This window comes from Martes martes (genome assembly GCF_963455335.1).
Source record: "Martes martes genome assembly, chromosome: X".
NCBI lineage: Eukaryota > Metazoa > Chordata > Mammalia > Carnivora > Mustelidae > Martes > Martes martes.
The window spans coordinates 92,405,311-92,424,569 of NC_137897.1; the positions used below are offsets into that span (position 1 = coordinate 92,405,311).

Here is a 19,259-nt window from a genome sequence, read left to right on the forward strand (position 1 = left end):
TGCACTGTTACTATCAAGGTGATTTTTCAAAAACAGAGACAGGGAGACACTTGGAATTCTATTTCACTTAACAAAATTCTTCTTGGACTCTGGCCAAATGACTCTCAGCCCTTCTTTGCCTCCGCTGTCCTCTTAAGCTGACAGGGCCACTGAGAAGGTCCCTGCTTTAGTTACATTCTGCAGTCACAGGGGATGTGTAGCGCAGCCGCTGGTTGGTGTAAAATCAACCTAGATTTGAATCCCGATTGCCCCTTGCAGCTTTGACCTAGGGTAAGCCAAGCTATCTGTCTTGCCTTCCTCTTCTGAAAAATAGTATCTAATCAGAGCTACGGACATAGTGCTGGAGGGGCCACGGGCCGGCTGCCCCAAGATGGGTTTGCCCCTCCCTTAACTGCACAGAAGAATCTGCACTGGGGGGTCTTTTCCAGAATAAGGGTTATGACCAGAAATCAATTTTATCTGAGCGACACATCTGTCTGGCAGGGCACACATCTCAGCGCCAGACATCTGCTCTACTTTTCATTGTTCCGGAAGCGCATTCCTCTGTGAAGTCCCAAACCCCTCCCCACCTGTCCTTTAGTTCGGGATGACCCCGATACCTTATCTGCCTGACTGTCCTTGAAATGTTCACTGTCTGTGTGGATTCCCCGTGTGTATAAAATTCCATTTGATTTTCTCCTGTTCATCTGCCTCCTGTCAATCTGATTCTTAATCAGTCTAGAAGGCCCTGGAAGGGGACCGGAAATTTTTGCTGGGGCTGACCTGTGTCACTGGTCATTTAATCCTCACAACAACCCCTAGAGGAAGAAACTATAGATGAAGCAACTGAGGCACAGAGAGGGGTTGGAGTGACCTCCCCCAAGGTCACACAGCTGGTGAGCTGCCAAGATGCCAAGGCACGTTCCAGGGTCCAGACCACCGCCAGAGCCTCTCCAAAGGAGGGCAGTAGCTGAGGACATGCCCATTAAGGGCTCTCTTGAGGGTTCAGTGAGCTCACGCACGGGAAGCCCAACGCTGGACAAGTGTGATAGGTGCCGCGGTGTGAGAGGTTTCTTTTCCCCTCCTGCCCTGCGCACTTGGCACGGCTGGGCCGCTTCTTGGGGCAGAACAAAAGAGATCAGAGGGAGGAGAGCCCAGGCCAGGGGTGGAATGTGGAAGGAGAGAAGGGGGGGGCTGGTAAACAAGAGAGGGGAGGCGGCGGGGGGTCGGGGAGCGCGGAAGGCACGGGAAGCCAGAAGCAGAGCCTGCGGGGCCTGGAATTCTCCAGGGCACACAGAACGCCGCCCGCCGCAGAGCCCAGGGGAAGGGCGCGGCCTCGGCCCCGGGGCGGCCTCCCCAGCCCCAACCCCAACCCCGAAGCCCGCGGGCGGGCGAGCAGCCGGCTTCCCGATCCGGCCGCGGCCCGCCCCACGCCGGGCGGGGCCCCGAGCCGCGCGCTGCGCCGGGCCGTCCGCCGGGAGCCCGCCGGGAGCCGCAGGCCCGAGCCACGCGGTCCCCCGGGGTCGGGGTGGGGAGCGGGGGTGCCGGGCCCGGGCGGCCGGGGCGCGATGGCGACGTGGCGGCGGGACGGCCGGCTGACGGGCGGCCAGCGGCTGCTGTGCGCGGGCGTGGCGGGGGCGCTCAGCCTCAGCCTCACCGCGCCGCTCGAGCTCGCCACGGTGCTGGCCCAGGTCGGCGCCGCGCGGGGCCAGGCCCGGGGGCCGTGGGCCGCGGGGCTCCGGGTGTGGCGCGCCGAGGGGCCCCGGGCCCTGTGGAAGGGGAACGCGGTGGCGTGCCTGCGCCTCTTCCCCTGCAGCGCCGTGCAGCTCGCCGCCTACCGCAAGTAAGAGCCGGGCGCGGCGCGGCGGGGCGGGCCCGGGGGGGGGGAACGCCACGGGGAGGGGGCGACACCGCCCTGCTTCCCGGGCTCGGCCTCGGGGCGGGGGGCGCCTCGCGGCAAGCCGCGGCCTCCTTCCGGATCGCGCGGGAGCTCCTCGGGGCAGTCCCCTGGGGTGCACTGCGGGGCTCCCCCGCCCGCCAGGTACAGTTCTGCGGAGCGCAGCCCCCGGCGCAGAGAGGCTCCCTGGAGTTGGACCGACGAGGAGGAGGAATGGGGCAAAAGGAGATTGGGGGAGGGAAGGAATGAAGACCTCTCAGGAGGGACGGCTTCCTGCCCATTCCCACCCTCCACTAACTTGGAAATGTTGCCTTGGCTGCCTCAGGATAGAGACCGTTCGGAAGGGGTGTGTGTGTGTGTGTGTGTGTGTGTGTGTAATTGTGCCTAAGCCGCAGGGGAAAGTGCTTGGCGGGAGGGGGTGGGGGTGGGCAACCCATCCCCCCCACCACCAATGAAGCTTGGCCTTTAGGGCCCAACAGAGGTCCCCCAACTTACTGCCTCACCCCACCCTCTGCCCACTGGCCTCATTCTTTGAGCATTTTTCACGTTCTTCCAACAACAGCTGCTTCTTCCGAAGCTATCTAAACATGCAAATGCCAGATGAGTCTTCAAAGGTCCCTCAGAGCTCAGAGATATTTGCATTTTCACTGAAACAAGCCTAGAAGAATGAAATGGTACTGATGGAGCTTCAGGAAGAGAGGATGTTTCTGACTTGAGGGGAGGGTCCCTGTGTGCCTCATTCCGTGGGCACAGTGCCAACTCTGAGGACTGGCCTTGGCTTTGAATTAGACAAACAGCGCACAGTCTTCACCACCTAGTTGAACCCTTGGAGGCTCAGTCAGGATTCTCACCATTGGTGCTGGAAGGTTCACCAGGCAACTCACAAGCTGGATGGAATTTTCCTTCTCACTTGAGTCCTCTTGGCCAGCCCACATGTCACCTAGGCTGGGGAGGAGTTCCCTTCTCTGCCCCTGAGGAGGAAAGGTAGGGAGATCCTGAGGCATTTGTCTCCAGGCTCTCTTTCCTCCTCAGCAACAGCTGGCTTGGTGTCTGTAAACAGTTCTCTCCACAAGGTGGTATGGAAATCTGCCATTGGAATGTAGGCCGAGGATTAGGAGGCCAAACTTTACCGGAGGGTTTCAGTATTGTGGCTGGTCGGGTAATCACCCCCTGAGAGGAAGACCTTTTCCTCTGTCCAAGGTTCTTCTTCTAGTCGGACGAAGAATTCAATGGACGTGAGACAGGCTCCCGGGAGAAAATCAAACTTCATTTCCTCCGCGTGGGCAATCCACACACACATGAGTTTCCCAAGGCAGGCAAAAGGAGGTGTAGGTGTCCTTCTGAGAGAAGGAGGAGGAGGTAGGGGTCTGGGACTTCAAAGGCAAGGAATGCAAATCGCAGCAGGATGAAAGAGAGCAAATGTTTGGTAAGTGTTGGCTGGGCCACTCGAAAGAGGGAACAGAGAGGAATTTTTTTTTTTTTATTTGACAGACAGAGATCAAAAGTAGGCAGAGAGGCAGGCAGAGAGAGAGGAAGGGAAGCAGGCTCCCTGCTGAGCAGAGAGCCCGATGCGGCCCGATCCCAGGACCCTGGGATCACGACCTGAGCCGAAGGCAGAGGCTTTAACCCACTGAGCCACCCAGGTACCCCACAGAGAGGAATTTTAACCTTCTTTGCTAAACCCCTCCCTGCCACCCCTAATTCTTGCCTTATTGATGGTCATCGTTGTCTTCCTGGAGCAGGTCCTCTAAAGGCTTTTCAAGCTGTTGTGGGGGAGGTCAGAGTTTCTGCCCGAGTCTTGGGCCTTGATTGTTTTCTGCTCAAGATAATCTCCACCACACTATTGTTGCCCATCACGGGGAGGCCTGCCCTTGGCCCCGACACCACCTAGTATATATACATCATTCGGTTTTGTTAACAGCCTAATTGAGATATCCTTGACCTATTTTTTAAAAAAGTATATATTTAAGGGGTAAAACTTGATCTTTTGACGTGCATATACATGGTGAAATGATCACCGCAATCAAGCTGATCAGTATAGCCATCACCGCTTAGTTACCCTTGAGTGGGTGTGTGTACAACATTGGATTTCGGTAAGGTCCATTGGGTGGGAAGTATTGTGCCCATTTTCCAGATACAGAATTGGGCTCAGACTGACCCCACCATTCCTCAGTGATAGGGCTGAGAGCCCCATCAGCTGACCTTCTGCCTCCAAATCCATGACTCTGCTACACCCTGCTGCGTCTCTTTCTGTGTTCATTTGGAACTAATATAGCCAGGCCTCCTTAAGTACCTGCTGGGATGAAAGGGGCGTGTTCCCGGGGCCCCAGGGCCTACAGAGGAACGAAGAACGGAAGATTATTGTGTCCATAGCGTGTGGCTGAGTGCTACAGAAATCCACGTTTCTGGGACGCCTGGCTGGCTCAATCAGTACAGCATGCAGCTCTTGATCTCGGGGTTGTGAGTTCGAGCCCCACATTAGGTGTAGAGATTACTTAAAAATGAAATCTTTATTTTTTTTTTAAAGATTTGATTCATTTATTTGAGAGAGGGAGAGAGAGAACACAAGTGGGGTGAGGGGCAGAGGGAGAAACAGACTCCCCGCTGAGCAGGGAGCCCGATGCCGATGCCGTGCTCGATCCTGAGACTCCAGGATCATGACCTGAGCTGAAAAGGCAGACGCCCAACCAACTTAAGCCACACAGGTGCCCCAGAAATGAAATCTTTAAAAGAAAACAGGTTCACACTTCTGATGAGGAAGAGAAGATGTGAGGACCTCACAGAGGAGAAAAACCACCTGGGTTTGGTCTGGGGGGAATGCGTAGGAGTTTGCTGGGCACAGATGGAGAGAAAGATAGAAAGATTATAGGTAACGTCATGAGCCAAGGCACAGAGGTGGGCAGGCATGCGGCAGGACTGGAACACAGGGTGTGTCTACAGCAGCATTGGGAAGTCCAGCCAGAAAAGCAGGTTGGAATGCGATCTCAGAGGGCCAGGTTAAGGACTTTGGACTTCGTTCAGTGTGGCCAATGTTAGCTGTGGGAGATTTTTGAGGAGGTGGTGGGGGAGGGAGGTGATGATTAGAACAACTCAACGGGAATTATGTCACTTGGTGGCAGGGTACGATGACTAGAGAGGAGGAAGACCAGGGGTGGCTGGGCCAGTTAGGAACCTGTTGCACTGGTCCATGTGGCAGCTGCGGGCACCTGACACAGACTGGTGGCTGGTCACCGGGAGAGGAAGAAAGAGAGAGTTCCCAGGTCTAAGTTTGCTAATAATGTTTCCTGTGAGATTATTTTCCTCCTGGAAACTATAAGGGCGTATTTCACTGAATGGCTAGGCATAGAAAGCAAAGTGGTTGGCTAATCATGGTGCTAGCCTTCCTACACACAGATGATACCTTTGGTCCATCCTTACACTGACTCATCTCTACTCTTTTCTGGCTGTGAGTTTGCAGAAACAGTTGGCTGAGGGTAATGGTATACAGCCTAGGATCGGGGGTTTGAACAAAGCGTAAACATGGAGAATGTTCAGGAAATGGAGTGATTAATTGACTTGTCCCCAAAGAGAATTAGTGGCAGAGCTGGAACTGGAAACGGGTCTTCTGGCTTCTTAGTCCAGGGCTCTGCCCACCATTGCGATGCTGATAGTCTGCTCCCTTGGATTTATGATCAAAAGTCCACTGGGTAGAGTCTATTAGGAGCTGGGCCCTGGCGATAAATAGTGCGGAACACAGCGGCTGGCTGTCAGATCCATCGACCAGTGGATCTTCCTCCAGCTTTACTGGACAACTGCTTGTCGAGCTGTATAAACATTGGTTGGTGTCCCTGCAGCTCTGGAATAGTTCGGAACCAGCCCCACTTTCTTACTGTATAACCACCCCAGGAGCTCGTGTTCAGCTGGGTGGCAGTTCTAACTCCGGATACCCGGGGTGGGGGCGGGACAGGAGGGTGTGTGATAGCCTGTGGCTGAAAGGAAGGGGTTACTGCTGTTCACCAGCTTAGCCAGTCTTTCTGGGAAAAGCTTCTGTGCATGGGGGCGGGGGCGGGGAAGAGCAGAAAGGGGAACACTGCTGCCCCAGCCAATCAGACAAGAGCTGAAAGGGTGGGGCGGGGCAGGATGACATCACTGATGGCCTGTTAGGGGTCACCTGCTTTGACTCTGCAGTTCCCAGGGGAAGGGTTGGTGGTCCTTGTCTCTACCGGATGATAAGAGTGAGAAGAAAGGACTTGCTTTGGTTCTTTGGAATTTTGTCTATTTGATAGTAAGACCCGACTTTATAAACCAACTTGCCATGAGACAGTGTTCCTATTCCTCATCCATCAAGTTGTTCCGAGAACCCAGGGCTTAGTTCCTCTCCCATTGCCCCCTCCACCAACTGCTTTCGCAGGAATGTAGAGCTCCGTTAGGGCCTCTGCTGAGTGTGAGCACAGTTGTCTGGTGCATAGTGCATAGTAGAAGTTCGATAAAGAGTCTGGAAGGGGCCAAGTGGGATAGGGAAGAGGGCGAGGTGATGAGAAGGAATGGTGTTTCTTTGGCATTTCAGACTCCCGCCGTCATCTGGATTGTTCCAACTGGCTGCAGACCATCCGGCCGGTCAAGCATGTCCATTTCCTCTGTCTCCCCTGCCCCTCCTCAGGCTCCCCTCCAACTCGACTAGCCCCAGGGGAGAGAAAAGGCAGGAACAAGGAAGTGTGCAGGCAGTGAGACAGGCCAATGGCCCATTGGCGAGGGCCAGCTTTAGTGACCTGCATCTTTCAGAAGTAGCTGGTTAACTCATGACTGTTTTTTTTTCTTTTATGACTGTTTCAATTAATGCAGTTAACAGTAGTCAACAATAGTTTGACAAAATGAAGACTTTCCTAGAGCTTGAAAGAGATGCTTTTATCTTTTTGTTTGTTTGTTTGTTTGTTTTAAGATTTTAGTTATTAGAGAGAGAGAGTGAACGGCCAGGGGCAGTGGCAGAGGGAGAGGGAGAAGCAGACTCCCTGCTGAGTGGGGAACTTGACTCGGGGCTTGATCCCAGGACCCTGGGATTATGACCTGAGCTGAAGGCAGATGCTTAACTGAGCTGCCCAGGTACCCCTTGAAAGAGATGTTTGTGATCACTGAGTATTTACTTGGGAGCAAAGGGATGGTCCTAGGACTCCTTAAATGATTTCACGTGAATACCCACTTGTCTTATTTATCACACAGAGGGCCCCGGCTTGCTGCCAGGCTGAAGGAACAGGACATGCACCTCTTTATGGGAGACTTGAAAACCAGAGAACCGGGGATGGTCTGAAAAGATACAGCGTGCCTGGGTGGCTCAGTCGTTAAGTTTCTGCCTTCGGCTCAGATCATGAGCCCAGGGTCCTGGGATGGAGCCCCACATCCGGCTCCCTGCTCGGTGGGGAGTCTGCTTCTCTCTCTCCCTCTACCCTTCCCTCCCCAACTTGTGTGTGCTCTCCCGCTCTCTCAAATAAATAAAATCTTGAAAAAGATATAATACTTTTTTTTTTTTAGCTTAGCCCTGTTCATTTTCCTTTTACTCAAACCCCCGCTATTCCTCTCCCCACTATTCCTCTCCCTCTCCCCTATCCCATTCTCTAGTAGAAAATACTATTTTTCCTGGTTTCCAAGCCCTTCTTGATTTTGTCCTCATCAGCAAGAAGTAAAATTCCTTTGCCTCCTGGGCAGGGAATGTGTACCATGTAAAAGTGCCCTTCGAACAATTTCTGCCGAGATTGGTCCTGACTGCTTCCAAAAAGAGGGACTGCAACAGTCTTCCTGGCTTGTGTTTGGAAAAGTCCACCCAAAGCCGTTTTTGGCCACATTATAACACTGTAAAGAAGCACAAAGAAGAGTGCCCATGTACCCACCATCCTGAAGTAATAGCATGAGAGACAGCATAAAAGATACTTCAAGTATCTTTTTTTTAAACAATTTTTCAAAAGATTTTATTTATTTATTTGACAGACAGGGATCGTAAGTAGGCAGAGAGGCTGAGCAGAGAGCCCGATGCAGGGCTCAATCCCAGGACCCTGGGATCATGACCCGAGCCGAAGGCAGAGGCTTTAACCCATTGAGCCACCCAGGCGCCCCTCGAGTATCTTTTTTTAATACAAAGAAATAAAAGGTTCCAGAGAAAGAAGTCCCGTTCATTCCAATTCCCTTCCCCCCTCCACCTTCCCGGGGGCCTATTTAATACTCTTCTATTTTTTTTAAAGATTTTATTCATTTATTTGAGAGAGCACAAGAGCAGGGTGAGAGGCAGAAGGAGAAGCAGACTCCCCGCTGAGCAGGGAGCCCGCTGAGGGGCTCGATCCTCGAACCCCGGGACCACGATCTGAGCCAAAGGTAGAGCCACCCAGGCATCCCTGTTGACACATTTTAAAATACGTAGCTATATCCATCCACAAATAATACAAGGTATGCTTTTATGGGTGTGTTTCTTCATTTAAATAGATGGTTGTCATACACTGAGGTCACCCTGCAGCTTGCTGTTTTCGCTCAACTTTATGCTTTTAGGATTATCCGTATGAATACCCAGCCTCAAGCTCATTGCAGCTGTAGTTGTACGATTGCTCTAATTTACCCATTCCCCTACGAATGGACTTTTAGGTTGTCCGACTTTTCGCACGAACACACAATGTTGTATTGTCTGCACATGTGCGTGGGCAAGAGCTCCTCTAGGATGTGTACCTAGAAATGGAATCACTGGGGTGAAAGGAGGCATTCTTTCAGTTGTGCTAGATACTACAAAGGGGCTGGACCAACTGACATTTCTGCCAGCGGAGATGGGAACACTCCCATCTCCACATGTCCTGCCCATCACTTGATACTGTCAGACTTTTTCATCTTTGCCAGTCTGCTGGGTGAGAAGTGGTATCTTGTTTGTACTGGTCATTTCCCAGGGAACTAGCAGGGGTGCCGCATCTTCCCTTATAACTGTTAAACCAGTCCATATTTTTAAAGATGTTATTTATTTATTTATTTGAGAGAGAGAAAGAGCACAAGAAGGGGGAGGGGCAGAGCAAGGAGGAGAGGGAGAAGCAGACTCCCTGCTGAGCGGGGACTCCTACACAGGCTCCGTGGGACCCTGGGATCATGACCTAGGATCATGACCCGATGCTTAACTGAGCCACCCAGGCGTCCAAACCAAGACATTTTTTAAACTCAGTTACTGGGGCAGGGGGTAGGGGCTGGGTGGCTCAGTTGGTTGAGCATCTGCCTTCAGCTCGGGTCATGTTCCTGGAGTCCGGGGGTCAAGCCCCATATTGGGATCCCTGCTCCGTGGGGAGTCTCCTCCCTCTGACCTCTCCCATCTCATGCTCTCTCTCATATTCTCTCTCTCTATCAAATAAATAAATAAAATCTTAAAACATAAAAATAAATAAACTCAATTACTGGGAGGGAAGGGGGAGCATGACGCCTGGCTGGCTCAGTCAGTAGAGCATGAGACTCTTGGTCTCAGGTCGTGAGTTCAAGCCCCACGTTGGACATAGGGGTTTTAAAACAAATAAACAAAAAGAAACTTTAGTTACTGAGGATGCTCAAAGTCATCATTTCATGCAGTTTCATTTCTTTTAAGTTTCAAGAGAACCAAAGGAGCACATTCTAGTTCAGTATTTACCAAGTACTCCTATTCATTTATACCCCACTGGCAAGCCAGGATTGACAGTTACACAGATAAAGGGGGAAATGCTCAAAATGAAGTGGGAAGAACTTAAGGTAGACATAAAGAACATAGTCAGGCATCTCCTTATAGCTCACAAAATTCTATTAAGATAGTTGAATTGAATGTGCTATTCGTGAATCCTAATACATTAATATAGTAATTTTCACTTTGTAAAACATTTCCAAATGCTGGGAGATATTGTAAGAAGTGGTTTAGAACACTCAGGCACAATCCAGAGCTGATTCTCTTGGCTTTTTCCTCCTTTTTCTCCTAGGTTTGTCATACTCTTCACGGATGACCTGGGCCATATTTCCCAGTGGAGCTCCATCATGGCTGGGAGTCTTGCAGGCATGGTTTCCACCATTGTGACGTACCCTACAGACCTCATCAAAACCCGGTTGATTGTGCAGAACTTGCTGGAACCATCTTACAGAGGGATCCTCCATGCTTTTTCTACTGTTTATCAACAGGAAGGGTTCCTAGCCCTGTATCGAGGGGTTTCCCTTACGGTTCTAGGTAAGATGGAACTTTTCACCTTGTCCAAGGAAAGGTTGTGTTCTTTGGTATAGATGAATATTGTATACCTTTGTTTGTAACCAGTTAAATGCGGTTTTTTAAGGTCAAGGTCCTGTGGATTCAATCCATGTGGAGCCAATTAGCTTCATTCTATTCCTTAGCCATATACCCCGCTCCTAACTTTGGCCAGTCACATCCCAGGGAGGGGAGGAAGGGAGAGTGAAGGTGGCTCAGCCCAAACTGATAGGAAGATAATCCCACACACCCCATCTGACTGCAGGAAAGAGACTCGGCCTGCACACAGACATATGTGAGCACAACCAGGTAGCAAGCATACCTTCCGTGGTCTCTGGAACCTTTGCCAAGACCACACGTGCACAAATCACCAGAGTCCCCCAATTGCCAAACCCGGCAGACTCTCACCTGATATCGGACCTTTGTTGCAGCATCTAATGAGACTGACCACCCCTTCTCCTGGCTTCTAAGAGCCCACTTAGAAGCCTGGCTTCTAAGAGCCCACCAACTCCTGGATGTCTTTCCCAGCTCTCTGGCAGCTTTGTCTTATCCAGCTCATCTGATGCTGCTAGCCCCCCACGTGTCACTGTTCCCTTGGGGCTCCTTCCTTGGTTTTCTTTTCACCCTCCATCCCCACCCCAGGTGGCCTCAGCTAAGCTCGTGGCTTAACCAAGCATCATGATACTCTAAGGACTCCCGACTTCTGTAACAACAGTGACTACCATTTACTGGTGCATGCTTTGTGCCCCGCACCATGCTGAACGCCTGGTGTACAGTTTCTCACTGAAGCCTCAGCTTACAGACAAGGAAGTAGATGCTCAGGGAAACTGAGGGACTTGCCCGAGATCACACAGGTAGGAAGCAGAAGAACCTAGCGATGTAACCCCAGAGCCCTCTGTCTTAACCACTGACTGCTACCAATTCCCAATGGCAGGACAAGTACCTGCTATTGGACACCTTCACCTGCTGCTCCCGGGGCACATCCAGCTCGAGACTAAACCCGACGTCCTCGTTAGGCTCACACCTGCTCCTCCTGGGTTCCCTAAAGAACGCGACCACCTGCCTTTCACCCAGTGGCCCAAGCCGGAAGAAACCTAGAACTGCTTCAGCTCCTCTCCTCTCTCCGCTGTGGCTTCCGGCTTCTGGCTTCCGGCACCAAGTACTGTCAGTTTGACCTCTCCACTCTCCATCTGTCGCTCTCCTCCTTCCCCAACTCCCTCTGCCCTCATCCTCATGCTTCCCACAGACACTTACAAGAGGTTTCTACAGGGTCCCAGTCCCAGGCACTGCTGCCAGGGCCTGGTGACCTTCTGAAACCAAAGGCAGTCATTTCACCACCCTCATTCCTCTGTCCTCTGTTCCAGCCCTCCCTGACTCCTGAGATACAGGGAAGGGCCCGAATTCCTTATGACACACCATCAGATCCCTCATACCTGGCCCTGGTCGGCCCGGCCCCCCTCACCTCCTGCCATCCCTCCACCGGCACTGATGCCCCAGCTGTCCAGAAACACTTGGAATTTCCTGGAAACACCACTCCCTTTGCACCTGCTGTTCCCTCTGCCTGGACTGCCTGTCCCCTCTCCCAGTGTCTGGTGAACTCCTGCTCAATCCTCAAGACCCAGTGGGCAAGTTTTCTCTTCTGTGAAGTTCTTCCTGATGTCCTAGGTAAAATTAATCCCTCTGGTCCTTGTGTGCTTAAAGCACTTTGTACCGCCACCCCACCCTGGCCAGTTAGCACACACATCAGCTGTCTGTCTCCTCCAGGAATCAGCCTATGCCTCTTTGTATTCCCAGCACCCAGCATAGGGCCCAGCACATCACATAAACTCCACAAATGTTTTCTTTTCTTTTTTTTTTTTCCAAAGGAGCATCAAGAGCTCTGGAACAAGGGGCAAGCTCTTTTTTTTTTTTAAGATTTTATTTATTTATTTGACAGAGAGATCACAAGCAGGCAGAGAGGCAGGCAGAGAGGAGGAAGCAGGCTCCCTGCTGAGCAGAGAGCCTGATGCAGGGCTCGATCCCAGAACCCTGAGATCATGACCTGAGCCGAAGGCAGAGGCTTAACCCACTGAGCCACCCAGGCGCCCCCACAAATGTTTTCTGAATGAAGGTAAACAGGGGGGTTGGTATTTCATTTGTAATGTGTTTATTAAATAGATACTGTCTTTTTCTCAAGATAAAGTTAGCTGATGCTAGCCTCTGATGCTAGCCTCTCTTAAATCTTATTTCGACAGAGAAATTTAGCTCCTCTGTAAACTTAAGATAGCTCCCAAAGTTTCTGGAAGTTTCTTGAAAACTGCACTACCTACTTGACATCTTTTCCTGGACTCTGATATGGCCACATCATTCCCCAAAGCAAGGTCAAGTGCCCTCGCTCACCAGGACAGTCTTGCTTTCTAGTTCGCACAGACTGTCTCCTCCTCAGCCAGAGACCAGTCCCTCCTAGCCTTGGAAACCTGGTGGAGTGCCACTCCCTGTTTCCTCTATGAGAGTGATCTCCCCCCACCCCCGGCCAAGATTTTATTTTCTAAAAAAGTTTCTGACACTACACTCGGAAAAGTTACAAGAATCAAAAACACCCATACGCCCACCATCCGGACTCTCCAATTAATACATGGCTTTATCATGTACGTGTCCATCCGTCTGGCCATTCATCGGTCCATCTTACATATTTCTGGATGACTTCCACATAATTTGCCGACATCAATGCCCTCCACCCCTCCACCGTTCAACACGTGTCTCCCAAACTAGAGTTCCACATTTGTTTGTGGTTCTTTGTAAAGTAAAATTTGCATACAGCAAAGTGCGCCAACCTTGAGTGAACTGTTTGATGCATTTTGACAGATAACACACCCCCTATGGAGAGGGAGCACATTATTGTCCCCGAAGAAAAGCTGCTTCGGGCAGCTCTGGCTGGAGTGCTTTTGACGAGCCGGGAGCCAGTCCTGTTTACTTGCCTGGGATTCCCCACAGGCGTTTGTGCTCTCAAGCCAGCGGTGCTGGAGACAGCAGCAGCCTCTTTCTGGCCTTCTTTCTGCAGGCGCTCTGCCCTTCTCTGCTGGCTCCCTTCTAGTTTACATGAACCTGGAGAAACTCTGGAATGGACCCCGAGATCGGTTCTCACCCCTCCAGAACTTCGTCAATGTCTGCCTGGCCGCTGCCGTAACCCAGACGCTCTCCTTTCCTTTCGACACAGTGAAGAGAAAGATGCAGGTGAGGAGTTATTTGGGGGAGCAGGGGACATCAGGTAGGAGGGATGCCTTGCTGTGCTTGGGGCCGGGAGCGGCTGCAAAGTACAGTGACCGTGGGTGATGCCAGGTTTCCAGGGAGCTCGTGAAGGCTCACACAAATACGATGCAACCCCCCCCAACACACACACACACACACACACACACACACACTCCATTGGCATTTCTGCTTCTAAACTCGAGGCTGCTGGCTCGAGCCCAAGCAGCCTCCCTGTTCCCATACTCTGCTTTTTTAGGTCTTTGACGAAGCCTCCAGATGAAGCCCACTTTTCTTTCCTCTCTTCCTTAAAGCTGTCTCAGTGAAAGAGACTCTAACTCTCTAACTTGTCTCTCTGCTGGCTCGGTTACCCCTGGCTTCTCCGTGCAGCTTTCTCAGCTAGACTTGGGCCTCACCTTCCTCAGCACTGAAAAGTCTGAAAGGGCTGATCTCAACCCATAAAGAAAAAGTGCCTTCAGAACAATTAACACATCACAATGACCTCCCAACTCTTCTGCCCCCCACCCATCTCACTTCATCACTCCAGGTTGTATTCGTTTCCTGTCCTTGGTCCAAACAAATGATGGTCACATTATTGTAATTATAATGTAGATGTAAGTTTAGCACCTGCTTAGTGCACATCTATTCACAAAAACCGTTATTCCCAATTTTTTAAGATTTTATTTATTTGAGAGAGAGAGAGACCTCAAGACAGCATGATTGGTGGGGAGGGGCAGAGGGAGAGGGAGAAGCAGGCTCCCCACTGAGCAGAGTCCCATGTGGGGCTCCATCCCAGGACCCTGGGATCATGACCTGAGCACCACAAAGGCAGACTCTTAACTGACTGAGCCACCCAGGCACCCCCATTATTCCTAATTTTAAAAGTAATGTGCATACTCTTAAAATGGTCAGTTTTATGTTACAAATGTTTTACCACAATCACTTCTGGGCCTTTTGGCTAATATCAAGTGCACTATGAATGTTTTACCACAATAAAAAGAAGTAATGCACATAGATTATAGAAAATTTGGGACACACAGAAAGGTATAAAAAATAAAATAATTGGGGCGTTTGGGTGGCTCAGTGGGTTAAGCCTCTGCCTTCGGCTTGGGTCATGATCTCGGGGTCCCGGGATCGAGCCCAGAGTCGGGCTCTCTGCTCAGGGGAGAGCCTGCTTCCTACTCTCTCTCTGCCTGCCTCTCTTCCTACTTGTGATCTCTGTCTGTCAAGTTAGTAAATAAAAAATCTTTAAAAAAATTACTTATAAACCCAACACCTATGCACAATGATTAATAGTTTCTCTGTATGCCTGTATGTGTGAACAGGTACATATGTATGTGCATGAATATGTGAGATACATGTCTATGGAAGGGTTTGTTGTTTTCAAAATTGTGTTCCCACCGTATATAAAAATTAGTATCCTATTTATTTCCACTATTGCCCCAGGCCATCAAGTATTGAGAATATCTTTTTAGATTTTCACGTAATAATCCGCAGTATGGATGTCCCATGGTATTTAAAAAAAAAATGATTTCTTCTCACAAAGTGCTGCTGGCTTGAATTTTAACACGGGGGTGTTGGCAGGACCGTGCCCCATTTGAAGTCTGTAGGGGAGGTTGCTTCCTTGTCTCTGCTAGCTTCTAGTTGCCCTAAGCATTCCTCGGTTTGTGGCTGCATAACATCCATCTCTGCCTCCACTGTGCCATAAATAACAATTTTTCAGTTTTTAAATATTTAGGCTATTTCTAATTCATCAGTATGATAACATTGCAGTGAAAACCCTTGTATTTTTTTTTTCACATCTGTGATGGCACCCTTCAGCTCTATTCCTACAAATGGACTTAGAGGTCACAAGATAAAAAGAGTTCTGGGACACCTGGATGACTCAGTCGGTTAAGCATCTGACTTTTTTTTTTTAAGACTTTATTTATTTATTTGAGAGAGAAAGTGTGTGAGAGAGCACAAGAGCGGGGAAGGTCACAGGGAGAAGTAGCCCAATGCGGGGCTCAATCTGGGACTACAGGATCATGACCTGAGCCGAAGGCAGCCCCTTAACCGACTAAGCCACCCAGGCTCCCCGAAGCATCTGACTCTTGATCCCAGCTCAGGTCTTGATCTCAAGGTATGAGTTCGCCCAGCATGGAGCCCACTTAAAATAAATTTTAAAAAAGATAAATATAATTCTGAGGCTCTCAATGAACTGTGCACCCCAGAAATGCTATATATAAGTTTACACTTGCACCACCTGTGAGGGAGTGGTTCATCTCCTCAGCAATCATCAGCAATGATTAATATCACTTTTCAATTTTTTTTTAACCACAACATTCTACTATAAACTGGAGTAAGATACCCTAGAAGTGAGTATTTGGGAGTAAACTTGATCATCTCTTCCCTGGTATGGAAACCTTCTTGCAATAGATACTCATAGCTTCAACAACAAGCTTTAAAATAAATGCAAAGTCATGATGGTTATAAAAAAAAATCCCGGGGCATCTGGGTGGCTCAGTCATTAAGCGTCTGCCTTCAGCTCAGGTCACGATCCCAGGGTCCTGGGATCGAGCCCCGAATTGGGCTCCCTGCTCGGCAGGGAGCCTGCTTCTCCCTCTCCCACTCCCCCTGCTTCTGTTCCCTCTCGCTGTGTCCCTCTCTGTCAAATAAATAAATAAAATCTTTTTTTAAAAAATCCCAAAGAGCTAATTACATGGTTTTCATAAAATATGATCAGCATCCAATTATGAATAACATCATAAATATCATCCAAAGGGTGATATGAAGTGAATTCTTAGGGTGGCGGCCAAGTGTGATTTTACAGACGTTAATAAATATAATAATACCTTGTCCACCCTACTTTAAAAAAAAAAAAAAGTAACTCAGGTGCTTGGGTGGCTCAGTCGGTTAAGTGGCTGCCTTCAGCTCAGGTCATGATCCTAGGGTCCTGGGATCAAGTCCCGCATCGGGCTCCCTGCTCAACGGAGAGCCTGCTTTTCCCTCTCCCTCTGCCTGCCGCTCTGCCTACTTGTGATCTCTCTCTGTCAAATAAATAAATAAGATCTTTTAAAAAAATAAAAAATAAAAGTAACTCACTAGATAGAACCACAGGCTGCATTTTCAATGAGAACATGCAGTGCTTCCTCTGGCCATTAGATGTCGCTGCAGTAAATGGAGCGTTTTGGAGCGCTCCGGGTATTGTCAGCCTTGAGGCCAGTGATCTCTGTCCAGCTAACAAGCTCCTAATCCCTTCTCGAAATACACCTTCAGTTTGGAGGACGAGTAGCCTGGAAACAACAAACTAACCCAAAATCTGCTGTGGGGTTTTTTCCCTGCAAAGCACACGATGCAGCTTCTCCGAGAGAGCTTCAGTAGCAGTCTGCCCCCAATGGGAGCCGGCAACGTTTAACAGCGGAATTTATAACGAGGGAACTGTGTAGGGCAGCCAAGCTGCTCCAAACTGAGCACACTTTATGGTAATATTTGCATTCCCCTGGCTTTCCTCCTTGCACTGCCCTTCAGGAAGCAAACCAACGTCGGTGTCTGTTAGATAACCAACTGTTAGATATCTGTTAGATAACCAGGGAATTTTTCCCAACTCTCGCACCGACTGGCCACTTTGTCTGAATGTCTCATTCTCCTAATAGGCTTTTGTCCAGACACAGACACACACACACACATACACACATACACACACAATCAGTCTGCCGTTTAGTGCCGCATCAGGTTGGAACTCTCTCGAACATTAACGACAATAATCAGAAGTCTCCCTGAACCAGCTGAGCCCTTCCTTCACCATGCTTCCACTCATTTTATTCCTTTCTCTTTTTCTTGCACTGGCTCCTGACTGGCACGCTAGAGAATGGGGAGGTAAATAAATTATGTATGTGCGTGTTTTGATGCAACAGTTTCGGGTGGGAAATGGGGGGTAGGTCAGCCCTGCACAAAGGGAATGAGGTGCCCCCCACCCCCAACCCGGTGTGCTTTTCACCTTGCCTGAAAATCGCCTTCACTGCACTTCGGGGCCTCGTGGCTCAAGCTCTTTTGGGTATGACCTGACCTGTTCATACTCATTATCTCCCACGCCTGGCCCGGAGCATGGGCCTGAAATGGCTGGCAGCACTTACTGTATTGAGAGAAAAGCAGGAAGGGTAAAACGTTGATGGAGCTTAATTTGTCTGATTAATCTGCGGGCCCCAACTAAGGACCAGGGCGTCCTAAGCAAAGGGTTCTCTGGACAGGCATACGTGGAAGAGAGAGGGAGAAAAGCGGCCCTGAAACTCCAGGGAGCAGCCAAGAACATGGGAGCCTTGGAGCCCCGGGTGGGCCCTCAGACGATCGGGTGGGAGGCACCAGGCACAAGCCTGATCCCCTCTCCCCACCCCCCGCAACTCTGTCCCCCTCCCCTACAGCCCATGTTAGGTGTCTCTGTTTCATCAAATATAAAACCAAGTGTCCTCCTGTTGCTCGCTACCCCAGGGGACTTTGACCCCATCAAGGCTCACAAGGCGAGCAGGATTAGGCCAGGTCAGCATTGCAACTGAAAGTCCATAAACTGAAGGACAAAGGTAGCATCCAAGTGGCACAGCTGACCGAGCAGAACACACACGGTCCCCGAGCAAAGAGAGGCCCCAGCCCTGTTCAAACAGAGATGCTGAACCTGCCTGAGATGCTTAACACCTCGGGCTGCCCGCACCAAACTGGGCGCCCTCCTGGTTTCTCATGGTCAAGTGCCTGTCCTCAGCCCTGACCCACGTTTCTCAAGACCGGCTGCACGGCGCCATCTTGGCTAGCGCCTCCACGCTGTCACTTCTGACTTAACGTCTGTCAAACTGAACTCTTCTTCCCCCAAAACTTGCTGCCCAGCGTTTTCCTTTTCAGTGCCATCACCCCACCACCGAGTCACACAGGCTGGAAGTCCAGAAGTTGTCTTTGACTCTTTGTCTTGCCCCTCCCCCAGGTACCCTTGAGCCCAGTTGATTCCTGGTGCTCCTGGTCCTCCCACACTGGTCTTTCTTTTTGGCTTTGTCCCTGCCCTAATCTTGGACCTTGCCAACTCCTGACTGGGCTATGGCAGCAATCCTCTCATTGGTCTCCAGGTTTAATTCTAAAAATGACCATAAGCATGGAGCGCTAAAGAAATACGTCCATTATCTTATTATCATCTTACTGACTCCTTAAAACAGCCCTCCAAGGCAGGTACCATTCACATCAGGCCCATTTTGCAGATGAGAAAACAGAGGCACTGAAAAGGTGTGTAGCCTGCCCAAGTCCACCCGCCAGTAACTGAGCCGAGATTTAAGACCAGGTCGCTTGTCTCCAAGGCGGGCACTCACTTCGGTCCCTCCAGCTCCGGCCCGTGGCTCCTGCCAGACCAGGTCTCTTAAGATCTGCCTGTATTCTGTCCTTCCTTATTGCTCCAAGAGAGTAAAAGCTGAGGCCGAGCCCCTTGGCCTCGCATGTGGCCCTTACCCACTTTGCCACCCTCATTGCACAGGGGTCCTGTATTAGGAGTTGCAAAGTCAAATGCCAACAAGAACTTGGCAGTAACGCGAAGAAAAAATGAAGAAAAAAAAAAGCGGGGAAACCCAGATGACATGCACTCACCCACCAAAGACAGCTTTCAAAGGCGTTCTCAGTCATCACAGGCTTTCAGCTTGCAAAGCATTCTGGAGAGCTAACTTGCTCTATGCTGGCAAAATGTGATTAGCATCTAAATACCGATAGCGGGAAGGAATAAAGCCGGCCAGTGGAGGCCAAGACCAGCGCCTCTTTTCCAAGGGTTTTATGCCGTTTTGAAACGTGGGCCCAGTTTTTCTAGGGAGATGAAAATCCCAATTTTTCTGTAAAACTTCCCAATTTCTCAAGTGTCGGCAAATACAAATTGTCGATTCGCACGTGGGCTAACTAAAACACACCTTTTCATAAACTCTTCTCTATTCAAGCTTCCAGTTCTGCCAAAGGGATCTTGGTCCCCTC

At 50.3% G+C, this 19,259-nt stretch overlaps 1 protein-coding gene across 1 annotated transcript in view; it reads left to right on the plus strand.

The window, feature by feature from the left end:
- Positions 1-1,547: 1,547 nt before the first annotated feature.
- SLC25A43 (solute carrier family 25 member 43) overlaps positions 1,548-19,259 on the plus strand; it is a gene marked incomplete at its 5' end in the record, with an annotated part of 38,009 nt that continues 20,297 nt past the window's right edge. Inside the window, 3 exons of the mRNA XM_080795777.1 lie at positions 1,548-1,822; positions 9,811-10,052; positions 13,108-13,280. Of these exons, the coding sequence (XP_080651903.1) occupies positions 1,548-1,822; positions 9,811-10,052; positions 13,108-13,280 (690 nt within the window). The remainder of the gene's footprint in view (positions 1,823-9,810; positions 10,053-13,107; positions 13,281-19,259) is intronic.